We start from the raw sequence: 20,975 nt of genomic DNA on the forward strand, positions 1-20,975 counted from the left end.
AAGAATGCAAATGTGAGAAAAAAAGAAAAAAGCACAGCAAAAGAGAACATTAGAAACAGGAGAGTGATTGAAACAAATGAGAAGTGACAAAGCGTAAGCAAGAGAGAAATAAAAGAGAAAGAAAAGAGCGAGAGAAAAAGAAAATGAAGCAAAGACAAAAAAGATTACGAAGCCCTGCTGGTGACATTCTGTACAAATAAAAATAATGTGTGGCCACAACTTAGTAAGGTATGACCTCATTTCTGTGCCTTATTAAGTTGGGACCACGACTTAATTATCTCATTCCCTTCTCATGCCTTATTAAGTCATGGCCACACATTATTGTTATTTATAAGAGATCCGTCACCAGCAGGGCTCTGTAATGATAGAAAGAAAGAGGAATAATAGAAAAGAAAGAGAAGGAAAAAGACACCGAGTGTGAAGAGAACAACAGGAGTGAGAGTGATAGAAACAAAGTATGAGTAAACAGACAATGAATAAAGGGTGGCAAAAAGAGATGGAGTGAAAGGAAGAAAACAAGAAAAATAAAGTGTATGAGAGTGAGAGAAGACAAGGGAGAAAGAGAATGTGACAGAAAGACAGTTGACTGAGTGACAGAGACTGAACGGTGAGAGAAAAACGTGAGAAGAGTGAGAAAGAAAGTGGGTAAGGAAAAAAGAATGAATAGAGACAGAAAGCCAGAAGAAGGGTATGAGAGATAAAGAAAGACAGACTGAGCAAAAGAGAAAAAAGAGAAGAGAGAAACAAAGTGAGATGGCAAAAAAGAAAAAGAAAGTGAGAGAATCAGAGAGAGAGACAACAACGCCTTAAACTACAAATATTGTTATGTATGCATTAACAGCAATGCAGTTCAGCTCTACTTGAGGCTTTTTTTCTATAAAAGTGTCTCACAGTAAAAGCTTCTACTGTCCAGATAGAATAATCCAAGCTCAGTGGTTTGGTGGAGAGTGGACTGTGAGGGACTAGGAAGAGGAAGAATGAATAACTAGCTGACCTTATTCATCAAAGCCTCTAAAACATGGGCGGCCATTTAGGGTGTGTGTGAATGACTGTACACAGACTGCAGTCATTGGTGTGTGCCCACCAGTTATCAGTGTACCCAGGAGCCATTTCAGTGTATCAGAAAGGCAAACATTTAGAAAATAAGAGCATGTTTAGCTGCACAAACGAGTTCGGGAAAAAATCCTCCTTTCAACCTCTTTTAGGTGTGAACAAACAGCCTTTTCATACAAGTGTTTCATATGTGGGCAAGGAGTGTGTTTGTGTGGAAGTGTTTCAGTGTAAATTACCCTGAACAGCCCCCCAAACTGAAATGGCACACAATGTTCCAGATGTCTCCCATCATTCTCCACCAAAAGCCAACACACACATCCCCTCCCTCTGTCTGAGAGTGGGTAGCAGGATTCAGTGAATTGGCATTTTACGTTTTTCTGCCACTGGCATGAAAGGAAATGACGATTAACCTGACACTGGCACATTCCAGTCACGTGTGGTATCAGTGGAATACGCCACTCTCTCAGAAGAACATATTCAGCTGTTAGAGGACTTTCTCATACATTAATGAAATTATTAATGTATTACACTTTTGAGTGATGTATAAAATGATATATTTCACAAACATTTAATGTATACAGGTTGTTGAACATTACTAATTCCTTTTCATTTGCAGCTTTAAGGCTTTTGACAAATGATAGGTTAGAGGGATAAAGCTAGATAGGCTAGCAGTGTAACTGTACGAAATGCCACTTAGTATAATATACCTGTTTTGAGTGGAATATGCGAGGCATGGTGTAATAAAACTCTGCTCAACTAACTCGCCACTGCACTGCCACACCAGTTAATGAAATCCAGTGGCTGAGTGGAATACACCAGTTAATGACACATAGTGGCTGAGTGGAATACACCAGTTAATAACACATAGTGCCTGATTGGAATACACTAGTTAATGACACATAGTGGCTGAGTGGAATACACCAGTTAATTAAACATAGTGGCTGAGTGGAATACACCAGTTAATTAAACATAGTGGCTGAGTGGAATACACCAGTTAATAACACATAGTGCCTGATTGGAATACACTAGTTAATGACACATAGTGGCTGAGTGGAATACACCAGTTAATGACACATAGTGCCTGATTGGAATACACTAGTTAATGACACATAGTAACTGAGTGGAATACACCAGTTAATGACACATAGTGGCTGAGTGGAATACACTAGTTAATGACACATAGTGGCTGAGTGGAATACACCAGTTAATTAAACATAGTGGCTGAGTGGAATACACCAGTTAATTAAACATAGTGGCTGAGTGGAATACACCAGTTAATAACACATAGTGCCTGATTGGAATACACTAGTTAATGACACATAGTGGCTGAGTGGAATACACCAGTTAATGACACATAGTGCCTGATTGGAATACACTAGTTAATGACACATAGTAACTGAGTGGAATACACCAGTTAATGACACATAGTGGCTGAGTGGAATACACTAGTTAATGACACATAGTGGCTGAGTGGAATACACTAGTTAATGACACATAGTGACTGAGTGGAATACACCAGTTAATAACACATAGTGCCTGATTGGAATACACTAGTTAATGACACATAGTAACTGAGTGGAATACACCAGTTAATGACACATAGTGGCTGAGTGGAATACACTAGTTAATGACACATAGTGGCTGAGTGGAATACACTAGTTAATGACACATAGTGGCTGATTGGAATACACTAGTTAATGACACATAGTGGCTGAGTGGAATACACTAGTTAATGACACATAGTGACTGAGTGGAATACACCAGTTAATAACACATAGTGCCTGATTGGAATACACTAGTTAATGACACATAGTGACTGAGTGGAATACACCAGTTAATGACACATAGTGCCTGATTGGAATACACTAGTTAATGACACATAGTGACTGAGTGGAATACACCAGTTAATGACACATAGTGGCTGAGTGGAATACACCAGTTAATGACACATAGTGGCTGAGTGGAATACACCAGTTAATAACACATAGTGGCTGAGTGGAATACACCAGTTAATAACACATAGTGGCTGAGTGGAATACACCAGTTAATAACACATAGTGGCTGAGTGGAATACACCAGTTAATGACACATAGTGGCTGAGTGGAATACACCAGTTAATGACACATAGTGGCTGATTGGAATACACCAGTTAATAACACATAGTGCCTGATTGGAATACACTAGTTAATGACACATAGTGGCTGAGTGGAATACACCAGTTAATGACACATAGTGCCTGATTGGAATACACTAGTTAATGACACATAGTGGCTGAGTGGAATACACCAGTTAATGACACATAGTGGCTGAGTGGAATACACTAGTTAATGACACATAGTGGCTGAGTGGAATACACCAGTTAATGACACATAGTGGCTGATTGGAATACACCAGTTAATGAAACATAGTGGCTGAGTGGAATACACCAGTTAATGACACATAGTGGCTGAGTGGAATACACCAGTTAATGACACATAGTGGCTGAGTGGAATACACCAGTTAATAACACATAGTGGCTGAGTGGAATACACCAGTTAATAACACATAGTGGCTGAGTGGAATACACCAGTTAATAACACATAGTGGCTGAGTGGAATACACCAGTTAATGACACATAGTGGCTGAGTGGAATACACCAGTTAATGAAACATAGTGGCTGAGTGGAATACACCAGTTAATAACATATAGTGGCTGAGTGGAATACACCAGTTAATAACACATAGTGGCTGAGTGGAATACACCAGTTAATAACACATAGTGGCTGAGTGGAATACACCAGTTAATGACACATAGTGGCTGAGTGGAATACACCAGTTAATAACACATAGTGGCTGAGTGGAATACACCAGTTAATGACACATAGTGGCTGAGTGGAATACACCAGTTAATAACATATAGTGGCTGAGTGGAATACACCAGTTAATAACACATAGTGGCTGAGTGGAATACACCAGTTAATAACATATAGTGGCTGAGTGGAATACACCAGTTAATGACACATAGTGGCTGAGTGGAATACACCAGTTAATGACACATAGTGGCTGAGTGGAATACACCAGTTAATAACACATAGTGGCTGAGTGGAATACACCAGTTAATGACACATAGTGGCTGAGTGGAATACACCAGTTAATGACACATAGTGGCTGAGTGGAATACACCAGTTAATAACACATAGTGGCTGAGTGGAATACACCAGTTAATAACACATAATGGCTGAGTGGAATACACCAGTTAATAACACATAGTGGCTGAGTGGAATACACCAGTTAATAACACATAGTGGCTGAGTGGAATACACCAGTTAATGACACATAGTGGCTGAGTGGAATACACCAGTTAATGAAACATAGTGACTGAGTGGAATACACCGGTTAATAACACATAGTGGCTGAGTGGAATACACCAGTTAATGACACATAGTGGCTGAGTGGAACACACCAGTTAATGACACATAGTGGCTGAGTGGAATACACCAGTTAATAACACATAGTGGCTGAGTGGAACACACCAGTTAATAACATATAGTGGCTGAGTGGAATACACCAGTTAATAACACATAGTGGCTGAGTGGAACACACCAGTTAATAACATATAGTGGCTGAGTGGAATACACCAGTTAATAACACATAGTGGCTGAGTGGAATACACTAGTTAATGACACATAGTGGCTGAGTGGAATACACTAGTTAATGACACATAGTGGCTGAGTGGAATACACCAGTTAATGACACATAGTGGCTGATTGGAATACACCAGTTAATGAAACATAGTGGCTGAGTGGAATACACCAGTTAATAACACATAGTGCCTGAGTGGAATACACTAGTTAATGACACATAGTGGCTGAGTGGAATACACTAGTTAATGACACATAGTGGCTGAGTGGAATACACCAGTCAATGAAACATAGTGGCTGAGTGGAATACACCAGTTAATGACACATAGTGGCTGAGTGGAATACACCAGTTAATGACACATAGTGGCTGAGTGGAATACACTAGTTAATGACACATAGTGGCTGAGTGGAATACACCAGTTAATGACACATAGTGGCTGATTGGAATACACCAGTTAATGAAACATAGTGGCTGAGTGGAATACACCAGTTAATGACACATAGTGGCTGAGTGGAATACACCAGTTAATGACACATAGTGGCTGAGTGGAATACACCAGTTAATAACACATAGTGGCTGAGTGGAATACACCAGTTAATAACACATAGTGGCTGAGTGGAATACACCAGTTAATAACACATAGTGGCTGAGTGGAATACACCAGTTAATAACACATAGTGGCTGAGTGGAATACACCAGTTAATGACACATAGTGGCTGAGTGGAATACACCAGTTAATGAAACATAGTGGCTGAGTGGAATACACCAGTTAATAACATATAGTGGCTGAGTGGAATACACCAGTTAATAACACATAGTGGCTGAGTGGAATACACCAGTTAATAACACATAGTGGCTGAGTGGAATACACCAGTTAATGACACATAGTGGCTGAGTGGAATACACCAGTTAATGAAACATAGTGGCTGAGTGGAATACACCAGTTAATAACACATAGTGGCTGAGTGGAATACACCAGTTAATGACACATAGTGGCTGAGTGGAACACACCAGTTAATAACATATAGTGGCTGAGTGGAATACACCAGTTAATAACACATAGTGGCTGAGTGGAATACACCAGTTAATGACACATAGTGGCTGAGTGGAATACACCAGTTAATGAAACATAGTGGCTGAGTGGAATACACCAGTTAATAACACATAGTGGCTGAGTGGAATACACCAGTTAATGACACATAGTGGCTGAGTGGAACACACCAGTTAATAACATATAGTGGCTGAGTGGAATACACCAGTTAATAACACATAGTGGCTGAGTGGAACACACCAGTTAATAACATATAGTGGCTGAGTGGAATACACCAGTTAATAACACATAGTGGCTGAGTGGAATACACTAGTTAATGACACATAGTGGCTGAGTGGAATACACTAGTTAATGACACATAGTGGCTGAGTGGAATACACCAGTTAATAACACATAGTGGCTGATTGGAATACACCAGTTAATGAAACATAGTGGCTGAGTGGAATACACCAGTTAATGACACATAGTGGCTGATTGGAATACACCAGTTAATAACACATAGTGCCTGAGTGGAATACACTAGTTAATGACACATAGTGGCTGAGTGGAATACACTAGTTAATGACACATAGTGGCTGAGTGGAATACACCAGTCAATGAAACATAGTGGCTGAGTGGAATACACCAGTTAATGACACATAGTGGCTGAGTGGAATACACCAGTTAATGACACATAGTGGCTGAGTGAAATACACTAGTTAATGACACATAGTGGCTGAGTGGAATACACCAGTTAATGACACATAGTGGCTGATTGGAATACACCAGTTAATGAAACATAGTGGCTGAGTGGAATACACCAGTTAATGACACATAGTGGCTGAGTGGAATACACCAGTTAATGACACATAGTGGCTGAGTGGAATACACCAGTTAATAACACATAGTGGCTGAGTGGAATACACCAGTTAATAACACATAGTGGCTGAGTGGAATACACCAGTTAATAACACATAGTGGCTGAGTGGAATACACCAGTTAATGACACATAGTGGCTGATTGGAATACACCAGTTAATGAAACATAGTGGCTGAGTGGAATACACTAGTTAATGACACATAGTGGCTGAGTGGAATACACTAGTTAATGACACATAGTGGCTGAGTGGAATACACCAGTTAATAACACATAGTGGCTGAGTGGAATACACCAGTTAATAACACATAGTGGCTGAGTGGAATACACCAGTCAATGAAACATAGTGGCTGAGTGGAATACACCAGTTAATGACACATAGTGGCTGATTGGAATACACCAGTTAATGAAACATAGTGGCTGAGTGGAATACACTAGTTAATGACACATAGTGGCTGAGTGGAATACACTAGTTAATGACACATAGTGGCTGAGTGGAATACACCAGTCAATGAAACATAGTGGCTGAGTGGAATACACCAGTTAATAACATATAGTGGCTGAGTGGAATACACCAGTTAATAACACATAGTGGCTGAGTGGAATACACCAGTTAATAACATATAGTGGCTGAGTGGAATACACCAGTTAATAACACATAGTGGCTGAGTGGAATACACCAGTTAATGACACATAGTGGCTGAGTGGAATACACCAGTTAATAACACATAGTGGCTGAGTGGAATACACCAGTTAATAACACATAGTGGCTGAGTGGAATACACCAGTTAATAACACATAGTGGCTGAGTGGAATACACCAGTTAATAACACATAGTGGCTGAGTGGAATACACCAGTTAATAACACATAGTGGCTGAGTGGAATACACCAGTTAATGACACATAGTGGCTGAGTGGAATACACCAGTTAATAACACATAGTGGCTGAGTGGAATACACCAGTTAATAACACATAATGGCTGAGTGGAATACACCAGTTAATAACACATAGTGGCTGAGTGGAATACACCAGTTAATAACACATAGTGGCTGAGTGGAATACACCAGTTAATGACACATAGTGGCTGAGTGGAATACACCAGTTAATGAAACATAGTGACTGAGTGGAATACACCAGTTAATGACACATAGTGGCTGAGTGGAATACACCAGTTAATGAAACATAGTGGCTGAGTGGAATACACCAGTTAATAACATATAGTGGCTGAGTGGAATACACCAGTTAATAACACATAGTGGCTGAGTGGAATACACCAGTTAATAACATATAGTGGCTCAGTGGAATACACCAGTTAATAACACATAGTGGCTGAGTGGAATACACCAGTTAATAACACATAGTGGCTGAGTGGAATACACCAGTTAATGACACATAGTGGCTGAGTGGAATACACCAGTTAATAACACATAGTGGCTGAGTGGAATACACTAGTTAATGACACATAGTGGCTGAGTGGAATACACTAGTTAATGACACATAGTGGCTGAGTGGAATACACCAGTTAATGACACATAGTGCCTGATTGGAATACACTAGTTAATGACACATAGTGGCTGAGTGGAATACACCAGTTAATGACACATAGTGGCTGAGTGGAATACACTAGTTAATGACACATAGTGGCTGAGTGGAATACACCAGTTAATGACACATAGTGCCTGATTGGAATACACTAGTTAATGACACATAGTGGCTGAGTGGAATACACCAGTTAATGACACATAGTGGCTGAGTGGAATACACCAGTTAATGACACATAGTGGCTGAGTGGAATACACCAGTTAATGACACATAGTGGCTGAGTGGAATACACCAGTTAATAACACATAGTGGCTGAGTGGAATACACCAGTTAATAACACATAATGGCTGAGTGGAATACACCAGTTAATAACACATAGTGGCTGAGTGGAATACACCAGTTAATAACACATAGTGGCTGAGTGGAATACACCAGTTAATGACACATAGTGGCTGAGTGGAATACACCAGTTAATGAAACATAGTGACTGAGTGGAATACACCAGTTAATGACACATAGTGGCTGAGTGGAATACACCAGTTAATGAAACATAGTGGCTGAGTGGAATACACCAGTTAATAACATATAGTGGCTGAGTGGAATACACCAGTTAATAACACATAGTGGCTGAGTGGAATACACCAGTTAATGACACATAGTGGCTGAGTGGAATACACCAGTTAATAACACATAGTGGCTGAGTGGAATACACCAGTTAATGACACATAGTGGCTGAGTGGAATACACCAGTTAATAACACATAGTGGCTGAGTGGAATACACCAGTTAATAACACATAGTGGCTGAGTGGAATACACCAGTTAATAACACATAGTGGCTGAGTGGAATACACCAGTTAATAACACATAGTGGCTGAGTGGAATACACCGGTTAATAACACATAGTGGCTGAGTGGAATACACCAGTTAATAACACATAGTGGCTGAGTGGAATACACCGGTTAATAACACATAGTGGCTGAGTGGAATACACCAGTTAATGACACATAGTGGCTGAGTGGAATACACCAGTTAATAACACATAGTGGCTGAGTGGAATACACCAGTTAATAACATATAGTGGCTGAGTGGAATACACCAGTTAATAACACATAGTGGCTGAGTGGAATACACCAGTTAATAACACATAGTGCCTGAGTGGAATACACCAGTTAATAACACATAGTGGCTGAGTGGAATACACCAGTTAATAACATATAGTGGCTGAGTGGAAAATGCCACTGCTGACTTTCTATATTCTATGAATCCAGTTCAGAAATGCATATAAAAACTTCAGACCTTTATTTTAAAGAAACTGTACAAAGACTTTTTTTTACCTTTTGTGAATGTTCTGTGTTTTGTAAAAGTGTTATGTTTTGCCAAAATAGGTAATTCTGAAACACCTGCCATACATTAAAAAAAATTGGTACAGGCCCAATTTAAGACCAGGAACATTGCAAAATGCCTCAAAAAACAGGTGATGCAATCATATTTCAAAATAAAAGGAGCATCCAGAAAAGAACTAGTCCTTTGTGAGTGAGGATGGTTTGGGGCTCTCCATTGTCAGTTAATGTGTGGATGTTGTGTTCTCTGAGTCCAAGAGGAAAAGGACCATGCTGACTGTTACCAAGACAAAGTTTAAAAGCCAGGGTCTGTCATGGTGTGGAGGTGTGTGAGGGCCACTGGCAGTTAAGGTTAGGGTATATGCGGACAGGTACATACACATTTTGGAGCAACACATGCTGCTATTTACACTCCTAAAAAAAAGATGGTTCTTCAAGGGCTCTTTAGTAAAGAAAATGGTTCTATTTAGATGCATGATTAAAGGGTTCTTCAGAGTGATGGAGAATGTGCTATTTATTCAATATTCTATATAGGACCCTTTCAAAAGTGTTCTACATAGCACCAAAAAGAATTCTGATATTGTTATGATATCAAGCTTGAATAGAATCATTTTAGTGCTATATTGAATCCTTTTCAATCTGAATCTATAAAACATTTTCCAACAATCTGAAGAATCATTTCACCACTCAAAGAACTAAAGACACCTTGAAGAACCATCTTTATGTTTGTTAAGTATGTAGACAATGTCTAGATCTATCAGTATGCTAGACCAGTCTGAATGCAGTCCAGATCTCTCTCCCTTTAAAAATGTGTTAAGCATTATAAATCGGAATTTATGACAACGGAAACATGAGACTGTTGAATAGCTTAAAAAAAAACTACAATAATTGGTGCCTTTAATCTTAAAGCAATTATTGTAAGTGCATATTATAAGTGCATTTAAAAAGGAAAGGTGATGTGACACCACCCCTGTCCCAACTTTTTTGGAACATGTTGCAGGCATAAAGTTCAGAGCTACATTAGGTTTATATATATACACACACATACACACACATATATATATATATATATATATATATATAAAACATATTTTAAAAGATATTTAAAATCAAAAAGGATTTGCAAATTATTGCTTTCGGTTTTTCTTCACATTTTACCAACTGTCACAACTCTTTTTGAATTTGGTTTGTTTTCTAACAATTCCTTACGGACAGAAAAGAGTTATGAAATTTATCTACGACATGCAATGTGGCACCACAAATGAGAGTAATGTTGTAAGGTTAACACATAATTGTGAACGTAAGGGTTTTAACCTTCATTAATCTCAATGTTTCACTTTAAACCTTTTCACTCTATCAAGCTTTTTTGCATATCGCTGTTGTCAGAAGAAAACCTTGTATCTCCAAAATGGTAACTTTACAGGAGAAGGAGAAAACCTACTTTACTTTTAATGTAAGTCAATGGAACCAGGATTTTTTATTAGTGAAATGAAATGTATTGAGTCTATTCCTTAATTGTTACTTGGTGATCCTTATTCATAAGTAATAACTAATGTCAAACATAAATTCACCCCTTCTTGGGTTTCAGTTTAAGAGAAGATACATTTCCTGGAGAAGCACCTCAGGACTGTAGGACACACATTAAAACCATTTTATGTTATTGGCAAAGCACCCACAAGCACAAAATTAAGATAATATGAGAATGAAATAATTTGTAAACTCTTGACATGTATGTTATTGCACTGCTAAATATATCACCCCAAACATCATTCAAATGTGTAATACATTAATAATTTAAACAACGTATGAAAAAGTCAGCTAATAGTTGAATATGTTCTTCTGAGAGAGTGGCACATAAAACATGCGACCAGAATGAGCCAGTGGGACGTTAAACGTCATTTCCTTTCATGCCAGTCCACTGAATGCTTCTCTCCCTCTCTCTCTCTCACACACACACACACACACACACACTCATACACACGTAGATCTACATTGAGTTATTCACACTGCTCCCCAGAGCGTGTTTACGGACATTAGTCAGCAGTGACAGCTCGCTCTGTCTCTGTCACTCTGAGCAGTGTGCATACCTGAGCAGACTGACTGACTAAGTAGAGCTTATTGGCACACACAGCAAGGTGCCCAGGTCAGAAAAGGTGAAGAAGGAAAAGAATCTGAAATCTCCTAGAAACTCAGCTCACCCTTTCTGTAGGTGTTTGTGTGGGAGTGGGTAGGGGTGCAATGAAATTCAGAAGTTTTTATGTACTTGTTGCACATTAAACTACCAGACAAACTTTGTTAAGAAACACCAGCCTACATCCCCTGAACTTCTCTCAAGCTGCATCCAGGTCTTCGTTAAGGCCACATGTACTGTATCCTGATGTGGTTAACTGTGAGCAATAAAAATATACAAAACTTCACTATGTAGCTCAAGATATGGCAAAAATCGAAATTCGCTGCCTATTTATTTAAAGTGTTTGATTAGTTCCAACGCTAAACTAAAGAAGCAAAAGTTGGAATTCAAGCACGTTAAAAATTCTAAACTATTCCTTTAACCCCTTCAGCTCTACCTGTGGGATTTGTTGTGGCTAGTCTCTAAGGTTGTGTCTGAAATGAAACAAATGCTGCCTTCTCGTTCTTCTCATTCAGGAAGGCACCCCGTTATGTCAGGATGTTAGAATGAAAGACTGGCTGTGTCTGAAACTGAAGGCAGCTGTCTTGATGCCTCGCTGCCTGTGCTGTCTCATAAGTCAGTGCCTAAAAAGGCCGTGCTGTAACGGAAGTATCTGCAACCAAATCACGTTTGAGATGCGCTCTGAAGACAGCGATACATCATGATGTTGCCAAGATACCGACAGCTCACTGCTAGCCATTAGCATCAGATGTTAGTATCTTTCACACAGAAAAAATTCACATATTTGTACACAAACCAGTCGTTTTGGCTCCACTGTGTCAGTGTTGCTGTTCCTGCCTAAGTGTACTACATAAGCTGTCTGCTGAGCTTCCCCCAATCGGTTGATGGCGGTGTACAGTATCCTTCACTGATTTACACCATGCCATAGTACTGTGTCAGTTCTGATGTGGACAGGCCTAAGTGTAAAACGCTAAATTATGCCACTATTAGCTAAACAGCTATTGTGTTCTTTTAGTATTTTACTTGCTTTTGTCATTTTAAAGCAAGTAAAGAACTTCTGATTTTATGTTCATCTACAAGTGTCCTTTTGCTAACGTAACCTAAACTAATGCCTAGCCAGTAAACCCAGTGAAATGTTGGCTCAAATAAGGACCAATGTTTCTAGGCAAATATCTTTCTGTGAGGTGAATTTTTATTTTATATAAAAATGCTACATTTTGGCGATAAAAAGTTCAGGGTAGCTTTCTTAAAAGACGTTTTCTGGGTAAAAGAAGCTAACGGCCAACATCAACAGCTAAATGCCAACACCTAGCAATGAGCTGTTGGTATCTTAATGTTGCAAGTATAGCTACTGTTGAAGCATCTCAAATGTGTTTCAGTGGCAAGTACCTTCAACACAAAGCTGCCTTCTAGGGCACGGACCTATAAGACACTGGCTGCAAGGCATGAATGCTGCTGCCTTGGGTTTCAGACAAGTAGTACTTAACAAAAACATTCAAACACTGCATGTTCAGAATGTTCAGTTTTGAACACCAATGCAACAATCAGCTTCAGTCTGACCTAAAGTGACCAGAGTCAGAATGAAACGAGAACTGACGTTTCCAGTTCGGTGGTCAATGCATCATTAAAACATCCAATTATTTTCTATGAGATAAAAACAGGTCCAGTTTCATGCATTTTGACCATGGCGACTGTTGTACCGTAATAAACTATGGTGAAGGCTGAGTGACACTTTGTAAACCACGTCAGAAAATCAGCAGCATATAAAGTCACTAAGTAAAAAGGCTCTGGATTAAAACAGGTATATATTTTATCACATAAGGTTCAGAGGTTGTATGAAGCCATAATTCATATTCACATATGATATTAGTAAAAAGAGAGCTGTGGCTGTAGCCCTGTAACCACTGGTCTAGCTCCAGTTCTGACGGCCATACATGTTACATGGACGGCTAAAAAGTGAGTTTGAAATAACGATGCACTATTTAGATACTTGTATATTCAAGCGGACTATGTGCCTATACCAATCGGTTTTTAACCCAGGAGTTACCTCGTGTCTTTAAAAAGACGTTTGTTGGGAGACTCACACTTGCTAGCCTCTGGTCGAGTTTTGAACAGCAGGATTCTCTAAAACTAGGCGAGCAAGTGGTAGAAGTGGTTAGATAACATCGCTCAGCTCCCTCTGAGGGCCTAAACAAGCACCACGCGTCTGTCAGGTCTTTCTGTGGAGTTTGCGGTGTGGTTTTAGTTCACAGTTAAGCGGTGCCATTTGGGACAACAATCAGAAAAGGGGGACATCACGCTTACGTGTTTCACTCATATCGCTTGGGGAACAGCTTGGCCAGTCGGTCTGGACGCTTTTCTGAACCTCCCTCGTAACGCTCGACACGTTTCCCTGGCCTTCAAGCCATTCAGTTTGCCGGTTAAATCATGGATGTACATAAACAGGTGCCGCGTTAACTTGAGCCAGGCACGTCAATGGCCCGCCATCTTGTAGGCCAGTAACGTTACAGCTGTCCAACTACGTTCAGTACAGAGCGGCACTTTAAAAAGGTGCCGTCCAAATTTGCTTAAAGGACGTATAACTCGAGAGGTTGGATGGGGCAATACAGAGAGGGGGCGAATCAGCACCTTCTGACAGTGTTTTAGGTGATTTATATGGCGCACACTTGAATGTGCATGAAGCTTGGGACGAGCTCGCGCTAAACTCGCCGCCGGAACCGCGGCAAACAGCCGCCATTTGACCGACCACTTTTCATGGACTGGGCGACGCCCCGCTATATTTTAAAATCAGGACGCACATAAAACCCTCCGCTTTCCCTAAACTGCATGAAGCGCTGACCCGCACGAACAGGGAGAGTAAAACTGGACAGCAGAGCCGATCAGGGTCTCCTCAGACCTGCCGTGGACTGTGCGAACATGCCTTTAGCTCCGTTTTGAAACGCGCCCGAATTCAGGCAGCACCAACAGCTGGACCGCGCCCGAATTCAGGCAGCACCAACAGCTGGACCGCGCTAACTCACGAGAGAACAACATTGTTTGAGGCAAACGCTCTAAACTATTTATAACATTTCTGAGACTGTACCAGTGATTTCTAGGCCGTCGTTTTCGTGCCTTAGGGCTCTCTGCATTAAAATAACTAGGTGTCTGATCTTGTACGACTGGAAAGGCCCCGGTTTGTTGCCGAGTGGACAGACTTTCGTGTAAGGACTGTGATCTGGTTTCAAACAAACGTTTAAAAAACCCAATTCATCCTGGTGATAGTTAATACACCATAATGTGTATGGTGTGCAGCAGGCAAAGTTTAACTCAGTTAACCTCAGGCAAGTGACCATGAGTTTATATCGTAGTTATTATAAAACGCTTGGGCCTCATATTTAAATGTGAAAATGGCTAATTAAACCCCCCCAGGATCCCTGATCTGATCTGATCTGATCTTGCCTGCACGTTGTTGAATCCCCACAGTGTTTTGCCGATGACGTGAAGGCTGTGAGTCACATTCTACACCTGCAGCTATGCACCTGCTAAAAGAACTTGAGAGAGACGGTCATTACTAACTCGAGAAAGGGTTAAAGACGAGACAAAAATATCTAATTTACAGTGTTCTTATTTTTTGCAGTCAATCAGCCACGTTTGGTGTCAAACGTTTGCTTCTTTAGGTGTAGCAAAAAGGAATGGAAACTTATACCTGACCTGCATGCATAAATCATCACACACTTGCCACATTAAGTTGTTAAACAGTCTGTTATGTGGTTTCTGGCACTATGATATAAGAAGGACACAGTGTCCCTGATGTGAAACATTACCCTTATGAAACGGTTAAAGTTACTGTAGTGCAGTCAGCACTTCTGCTAAATCTAAACTATAAGGCTGAGTAATGTGGTTCTTTACATCTAAAATAGACAAAAATAATGTGGTGTGTTTGCACACAATACAGTTGCGAACCAGAGTGAAAAGCTAGCAGTGAACATTGTTATAATATGAACTTCTACTGCACAAATGGCTTAACCATGTTAAACCATGTTCTTGGAGTAAAGTTTGCTATTTAGATGGGCAGCTAGTGTGTCGCCAAGTGGTGTTTAAGTCCCTGTAAAGTACATCAGCCTCAGAGCTCCACTGCTAAACTGTCTTGGCTCCATTTCTGGTTAATGGGAAAAGTGTGTACATTCGTGTAAAGTGTCTACTAAACCTGCAATTTAAGGCTTATATTCTTCAGGTCGGAAAACGCCGCATGATGCAAGATACCTGAGAAGAGATTTTTCAAGCTGGTTTAAAAGAGCTTAAAAGATTCATGGCCCTAGGAATATTCAAGTGTTTTATTTTTCTGTCCATCTTTAAAATACATTGAAGATTAATGATATGCACTGAAGAATGAATGCTTCGTTCATCTTTTTCTCTATGAAATTACAGTGAGAGATGATTCCTGTGTAAGACCGTACACTGTGGATCTACTGGATACAGCTACTCTCATTCACAGGTGGTGTTTAAAATCAAACATGATCAAAGTGTAGTTCATATTCATATGTGACTCACAAGAGTAACTACAAATGCCCAAAATACTGTACAGGAGCAGCTGCAACAAACTGCAACTGTCTACATAAGAAAAGAAAAGAAAAAAAAGGTCACTGAAGCTAACTACATGACTCCAATGACTAAAGTTATATAACAAGAGGTATTACACAGGAATCAGTTATCAAAACAAAACGTCAACATTTCTTTTTCACAAACATTGTAAAAGACATGTTTTTCTTCATCATCATAATCATCATGAGTATTATACAGAGAATGGGCCCTAAATAAATGTGACCTTTTAATATACTTTATTAAAAACAGCAAAAAATGAATAAAAAAAAACATGAATGAAACATTAAAATAGCTAGATGAAGAACCGAGTGATTCACATTTGATTCACATGTTTAGATCCATGTAACGCAAACACGCGAAGGGAAGGGCGCTGTACACTTTCTCGTCACCATCCTAAAGAAGAGGCTGCCTGTGACAGCCTGTTCAGCTCATCTCCTTTCAGTCCTGTAATGTTCGTGTGCTTCTCCCAGCATCATCATATGAGCTCTATCAGCCACTGGGACAAAGTGCACTGGCTGATTGAGCTGTGGGGACTGCAGAGGAGCTAGTGGTGATCGAACATTTGGGGCTGCTGTACAGGAGAAGAATGGAGCTTGAGGAAACAGGCCTTCAATGGATGAGGAGTCTTTGTTCAAAGGCCATCTTCTCCATTCACAATATGTGAAACTTAGGAGTCCAAAAATCCATTATAAAGAGTTTTACTGCAAAGTCAATACACAACTTTCATCTGAATCGGTACCGGGCCATTCCAAATAAAGAGAAACGAAGAAACAAAAAAAATACTAATAACAACAAAAGCTTTTCTGTTAGCCTATTCCTTAGCATTATATAGCAAGAGTAATATACAACAAAGGCACTGAGCCCCTGTATTACTTACAATTTCTAAACTCCAGGTTCATCACATCACCTTCCTGTTTCTATGACTAGTGGATGACACCTGGTGTTCCAGTTCTTGGACCGTTTCGATAGCACCCATTGTCTCCTGCATAGCCCTCTTCACCAGGATGCTATGCATTATGTAGCTACTGGTGGCAGGCTGTGGATGGCTGTACACTCGGATACCAAACTGAATAGACTGTTTTTCTGACTTACAAATTACAAACTGTTTCAAAGCATCTAGTGTGCAGTTCATGCAAAAATGTTGCCAGAATAGCAGACAGCTGAAACAAGATTTCGCTAGCAAATAATGGATTTTTTTTTTAATCAAACATTATCACTTTCCCCCAAATCTGAAACAACCAAACAGTACAACCCACAATGCTATATATAGCATTAGACTTTTCTCTTTGCTGGATTTGAAGTAAAACGCCCAGAAGGCTAGAAATGCATTTAATTGTGATTAAGAAGCTCCTTAGCAAACACAGACTGTCTACCTAGCAAGCAAACAAGTGGGATTTACACCCATTTACAACATCATCAATAGTTCATAAATTACCTTCAGCAGCTCTACCGCTAGGTACGCAACATGTATCATACAAGTCCTCTGCTCTGACACCCCAGTATGGGGACATATTCATTCACTGAAAATAGAAACCAGGCCAGGCCAGAAGCACATTTGTGCTTGGCCAGTTACTGAGGCTGTGAATGGGTTAGTGGAATAGGCCCTTTCACTAACTGCAGTTCTGCAAAAAAGGGCTGAATGGCTGCTGGTAGTCACCATGAGGTCTCACAGATAGGGCCTGCAGAGTGCAGGTACACTAAATAAACTAGACTGAACTCGGATGGGGCTCGAGGGAAGTTCAGAGGAGACTTGCAGTAAGCATGTGGGTGTAGGAACTGTGCTATGTGCTGAAAAAGGAGAAACAGGTGAGCAGATGATAAGATAAGACCAAAGAGCAGCGGAGGGGTATGCTGGAGCATGGGATATGTTTGGTATAAGCATAGTGTTGCAATGACCCATAGTGTTACAGTGTGTAATGATTGAGGGGAAGGAGAAAAAGCACTCTGCTACTTGATTTAATCCCATCACTGGGGGGCTCTCTCTGGACACAGAAGCTGCTGGTGGTCTGCAGCAGTGGATCAGAGCAGGGCACTCTGGCAAAGGAGAGGCCCGGCAAGAGGAAGCAACGAGTCTCTCACACACATGTGCCTTGGTGAGCAGTGGGCAGAGCTTTGCGGTTTTTCAAGCCCTGACACTTCTCTTTAAAGTCCATGGGCTTCTGCTGAGAGGTGTCAATCAACGCACTGGCAATGGCAATACCTGCAAAAACAGGAAAGAACAAGGAGGAAGAAGGTTACAGGATGGCCGCCAATAGCTGCCATAGCTGCAGGATGTCCACCAAAGACTGAACAAAAAAGAAACGCACACAGTCTAATTATTATAATAACATGAATTATAAAATGCTATGCAAAGACACAAGAGTGCAGCTTGTATGCTGATCAGAGACCATTATAAACCAAATGCAATGCAAATAAATTGCATGAAAAGGTGAAATATTTTAATCATAACTAAACACACAGGACGCAACTTTTTAAAAATGAATTTCCTTGTGTTGTTCCCGCTGACCAAATGGCGGTACAATGTAGGTTATTTTCCATCTTGGAAAAGAAAAATGAGAACAGTGTTTTTAATCGAGGAGCTGAAACTTTAAGTGCTTTCACAGATAGTTTGGATGTTCATAATGTTTTTTTGGAGCAGTCAAAACAGAAGATAAACTAACCCTTCTCACATTTGTTAAAAAGTTCTAGTTGCTGGGACACAGACAATAAGTCATCTTGGTTGCCACCATGTCAATGGCAGGGGCAACAGTGACTGGTTGCATGAGCTCAAGTCACCTGTGAAAGTTTCCGAAAACTGAGCAGACGGCAAGTAAAATAATGTCACATTTTCATTCACTGTTGGCCTGCAAGATTTCACCAATAAGCACTTGTTGTGCAAAGCCTTATATTCTTCAAGTACAGCTATATCTCAAAACTTTAGGCTGCAGCCATCTAAACAATGATTGATTATTGTGGTTACAAGTTTTTTTTTTTTTTAATAATTTTAAGAGTTAAATTCTGCTCACACAGATGAAAAGAAGAACACAAGAAAAAACGGGTTAATAGAAAACAAATTCCCTTGTGTGGATGGTAAAAAGACAAAGGGTAATCACATAAGAACAGGCAAACAATTCCATCAAGCAGTTCTAGCATTCTGTTATAGTTTCTGTGAAAAGCAAGTCCCTCTCTCCATGTTTCCAGTCTTTTTGCGCTGGGTGGGACATCCCTCACTCACTATCTCTGAGGTGTAGGGAGCTTGGCTCATTGCCTAGCATGGTCTACCGCTGTGCTTCATGCCAGCATTCTGTCAAAGGAGGCTGTGGCAAGAACCATGGCCACAGCTTCCCAGCCATTTTTCACAGCACCATCTCACAAATCATCCCCAAAACAAAACAAGCACTTGTGTTCTGCACTGACCTGGCTCAGCTCCCTCCCTGCTATTGAAGGAATACAATTATTGGAGGGGAACAATTCATTACTTCAGGACAGGCCAGCCAAAAGGAATTGAATTTAGCATGTCAAGACGAAGCCACGGCCGCTCCAGGTGAACAGGATTTACATCCAAGAACGAGCTGACTTGCCGACAGCCACTCTGGCCTGTTCCGATTTATTAGCCATCACACCTGGGCTAGAGCAAAGGGGATGTCAACAGTGTGGTTTGCCAAAAAGCATTGATTACAAGCACTCATGTTATCAGACTTAACATTTTATATCCCAGCCAGCATAATGTGCATTCCAAACATGATGTGTGATCCCAAAATGCCAGACTATTGCTTTGAGTTTTTGGGAGCGACCTAATGGGCTGGAAACATATTGGTAACTGCTTCTCTGCTGTCTGAAACATTTCCTAAAATACATCCTGCGACTTCAAATACATTTGGTCAGACTCCAAAACTTTTTCTGGTTAAAACTAAGAGGTGAGGTGAGCCCATAATACCGCTATAGCCAAAGCCACTTAAGAGTTTGCAATTAATGTTGCTAATGCACTGTTTAATTCACAAGGGTTTTTATAAATCCCATTTAATGTACAATTTTTGGATCTGACCTTTCCCCAGAGTGGCTGAATGCAAAAAAAAAAAAAAAACCCTAAAGCTCATTTTTATGTAAAGTACTTCCATATGCTGACACACTCATGAACTCTTCTCAGAAGCCCTGCCATTTGCTGCTCTACCTGTGGCAGTTAGCAGGTAGTATGGGTTTATTTCTTCAGTGCCACTGATGTCAGCGTTGTGAACATGGCTTCAGTGTTATTGGCATGAGTAATAAGCTTTTATGTGCCCCTGGTTGTTCCACATTGTTTCTCACACATTTACGTGTTACATAAGATAGTTCTTAGGCCATTTTTCTCGTTGACATCTGTTAACAAAACCATACGAATATTTTCACAGTCCCTATTTCTGAGTCAGTCACATACAGTACTTTTCTCCATGCAGTACTGTGCAAAAGTCAGAGACCACAACCATTTATTAATATGCAGTCAAAACAACCACTAAAGTACAGGTTATTCAGTTTCAGGCAATATACCTGAGATTAGATCTAAGATCCTTCCACTGTGAGAAGACAATTCAGTGCTATGAGTCTTGAAGTGCAGCTGTCAAGAAGCGGTTACTGAGAAAAAGAAATGGACAAAAAAGAAAAAAAAAATGCAAATCAAAAAAAGAAGCTGCTGGCGTTCTAAGAACAATTGGCTGGCCACCCTAGAGTCCAGACCTCAACATCGCTGAATGAGTTTAGGATTACTTGGATAGACAATCAAAAAACACAACCAACTGAAATTTTCTTCCGATTTCTATGAAAAACTGAAAGCCAGCTCCCTAAAAA

The 20,975-nt window shown here is 40.2% G+C and overlaps 1 protein-coding gene across 1 annotated transcript in view; it reads right to left on the minus strand.

The window, feature by feature from the left end:
• Window positions 1–15,887: 15,887 nt before the first annotated feature.
• Window positions 15,888–20,975, minus strand: part of atrnl1b (attractin-like 1b) — a 116,489-nt gene continuing 111,401 nt past the window's right edge. Inside the window, exon 29 of the mRNA XM_017695966.2 lies at window positions 15,888–18,375. Within this exon, the coding sequence (XP_017551455.1) occupies window positions 18,251–18,375 (125 nt within the window). The 3' untranslated portion in view covers window positions 15,888–18,250. The remainder of the gene's footprint in view (window positions 18,376–20,975) is intronic.

Source organism: Pygocentrus nattereri, chromosome 13, assembly GCF_015220715.1.
Source record: "Pygocentrus nattereri isolate fPygNat1 chromosome 13, fPygNat1.pri, whole genome shotgun sequence".
Classification (NCBI taxonomy): Eukaryota; Metazoa; Chordata; class Actinopteri; order Characiformes; family Serrasalmidae; genus Pygocentrus; species Pygocentrus nattereri.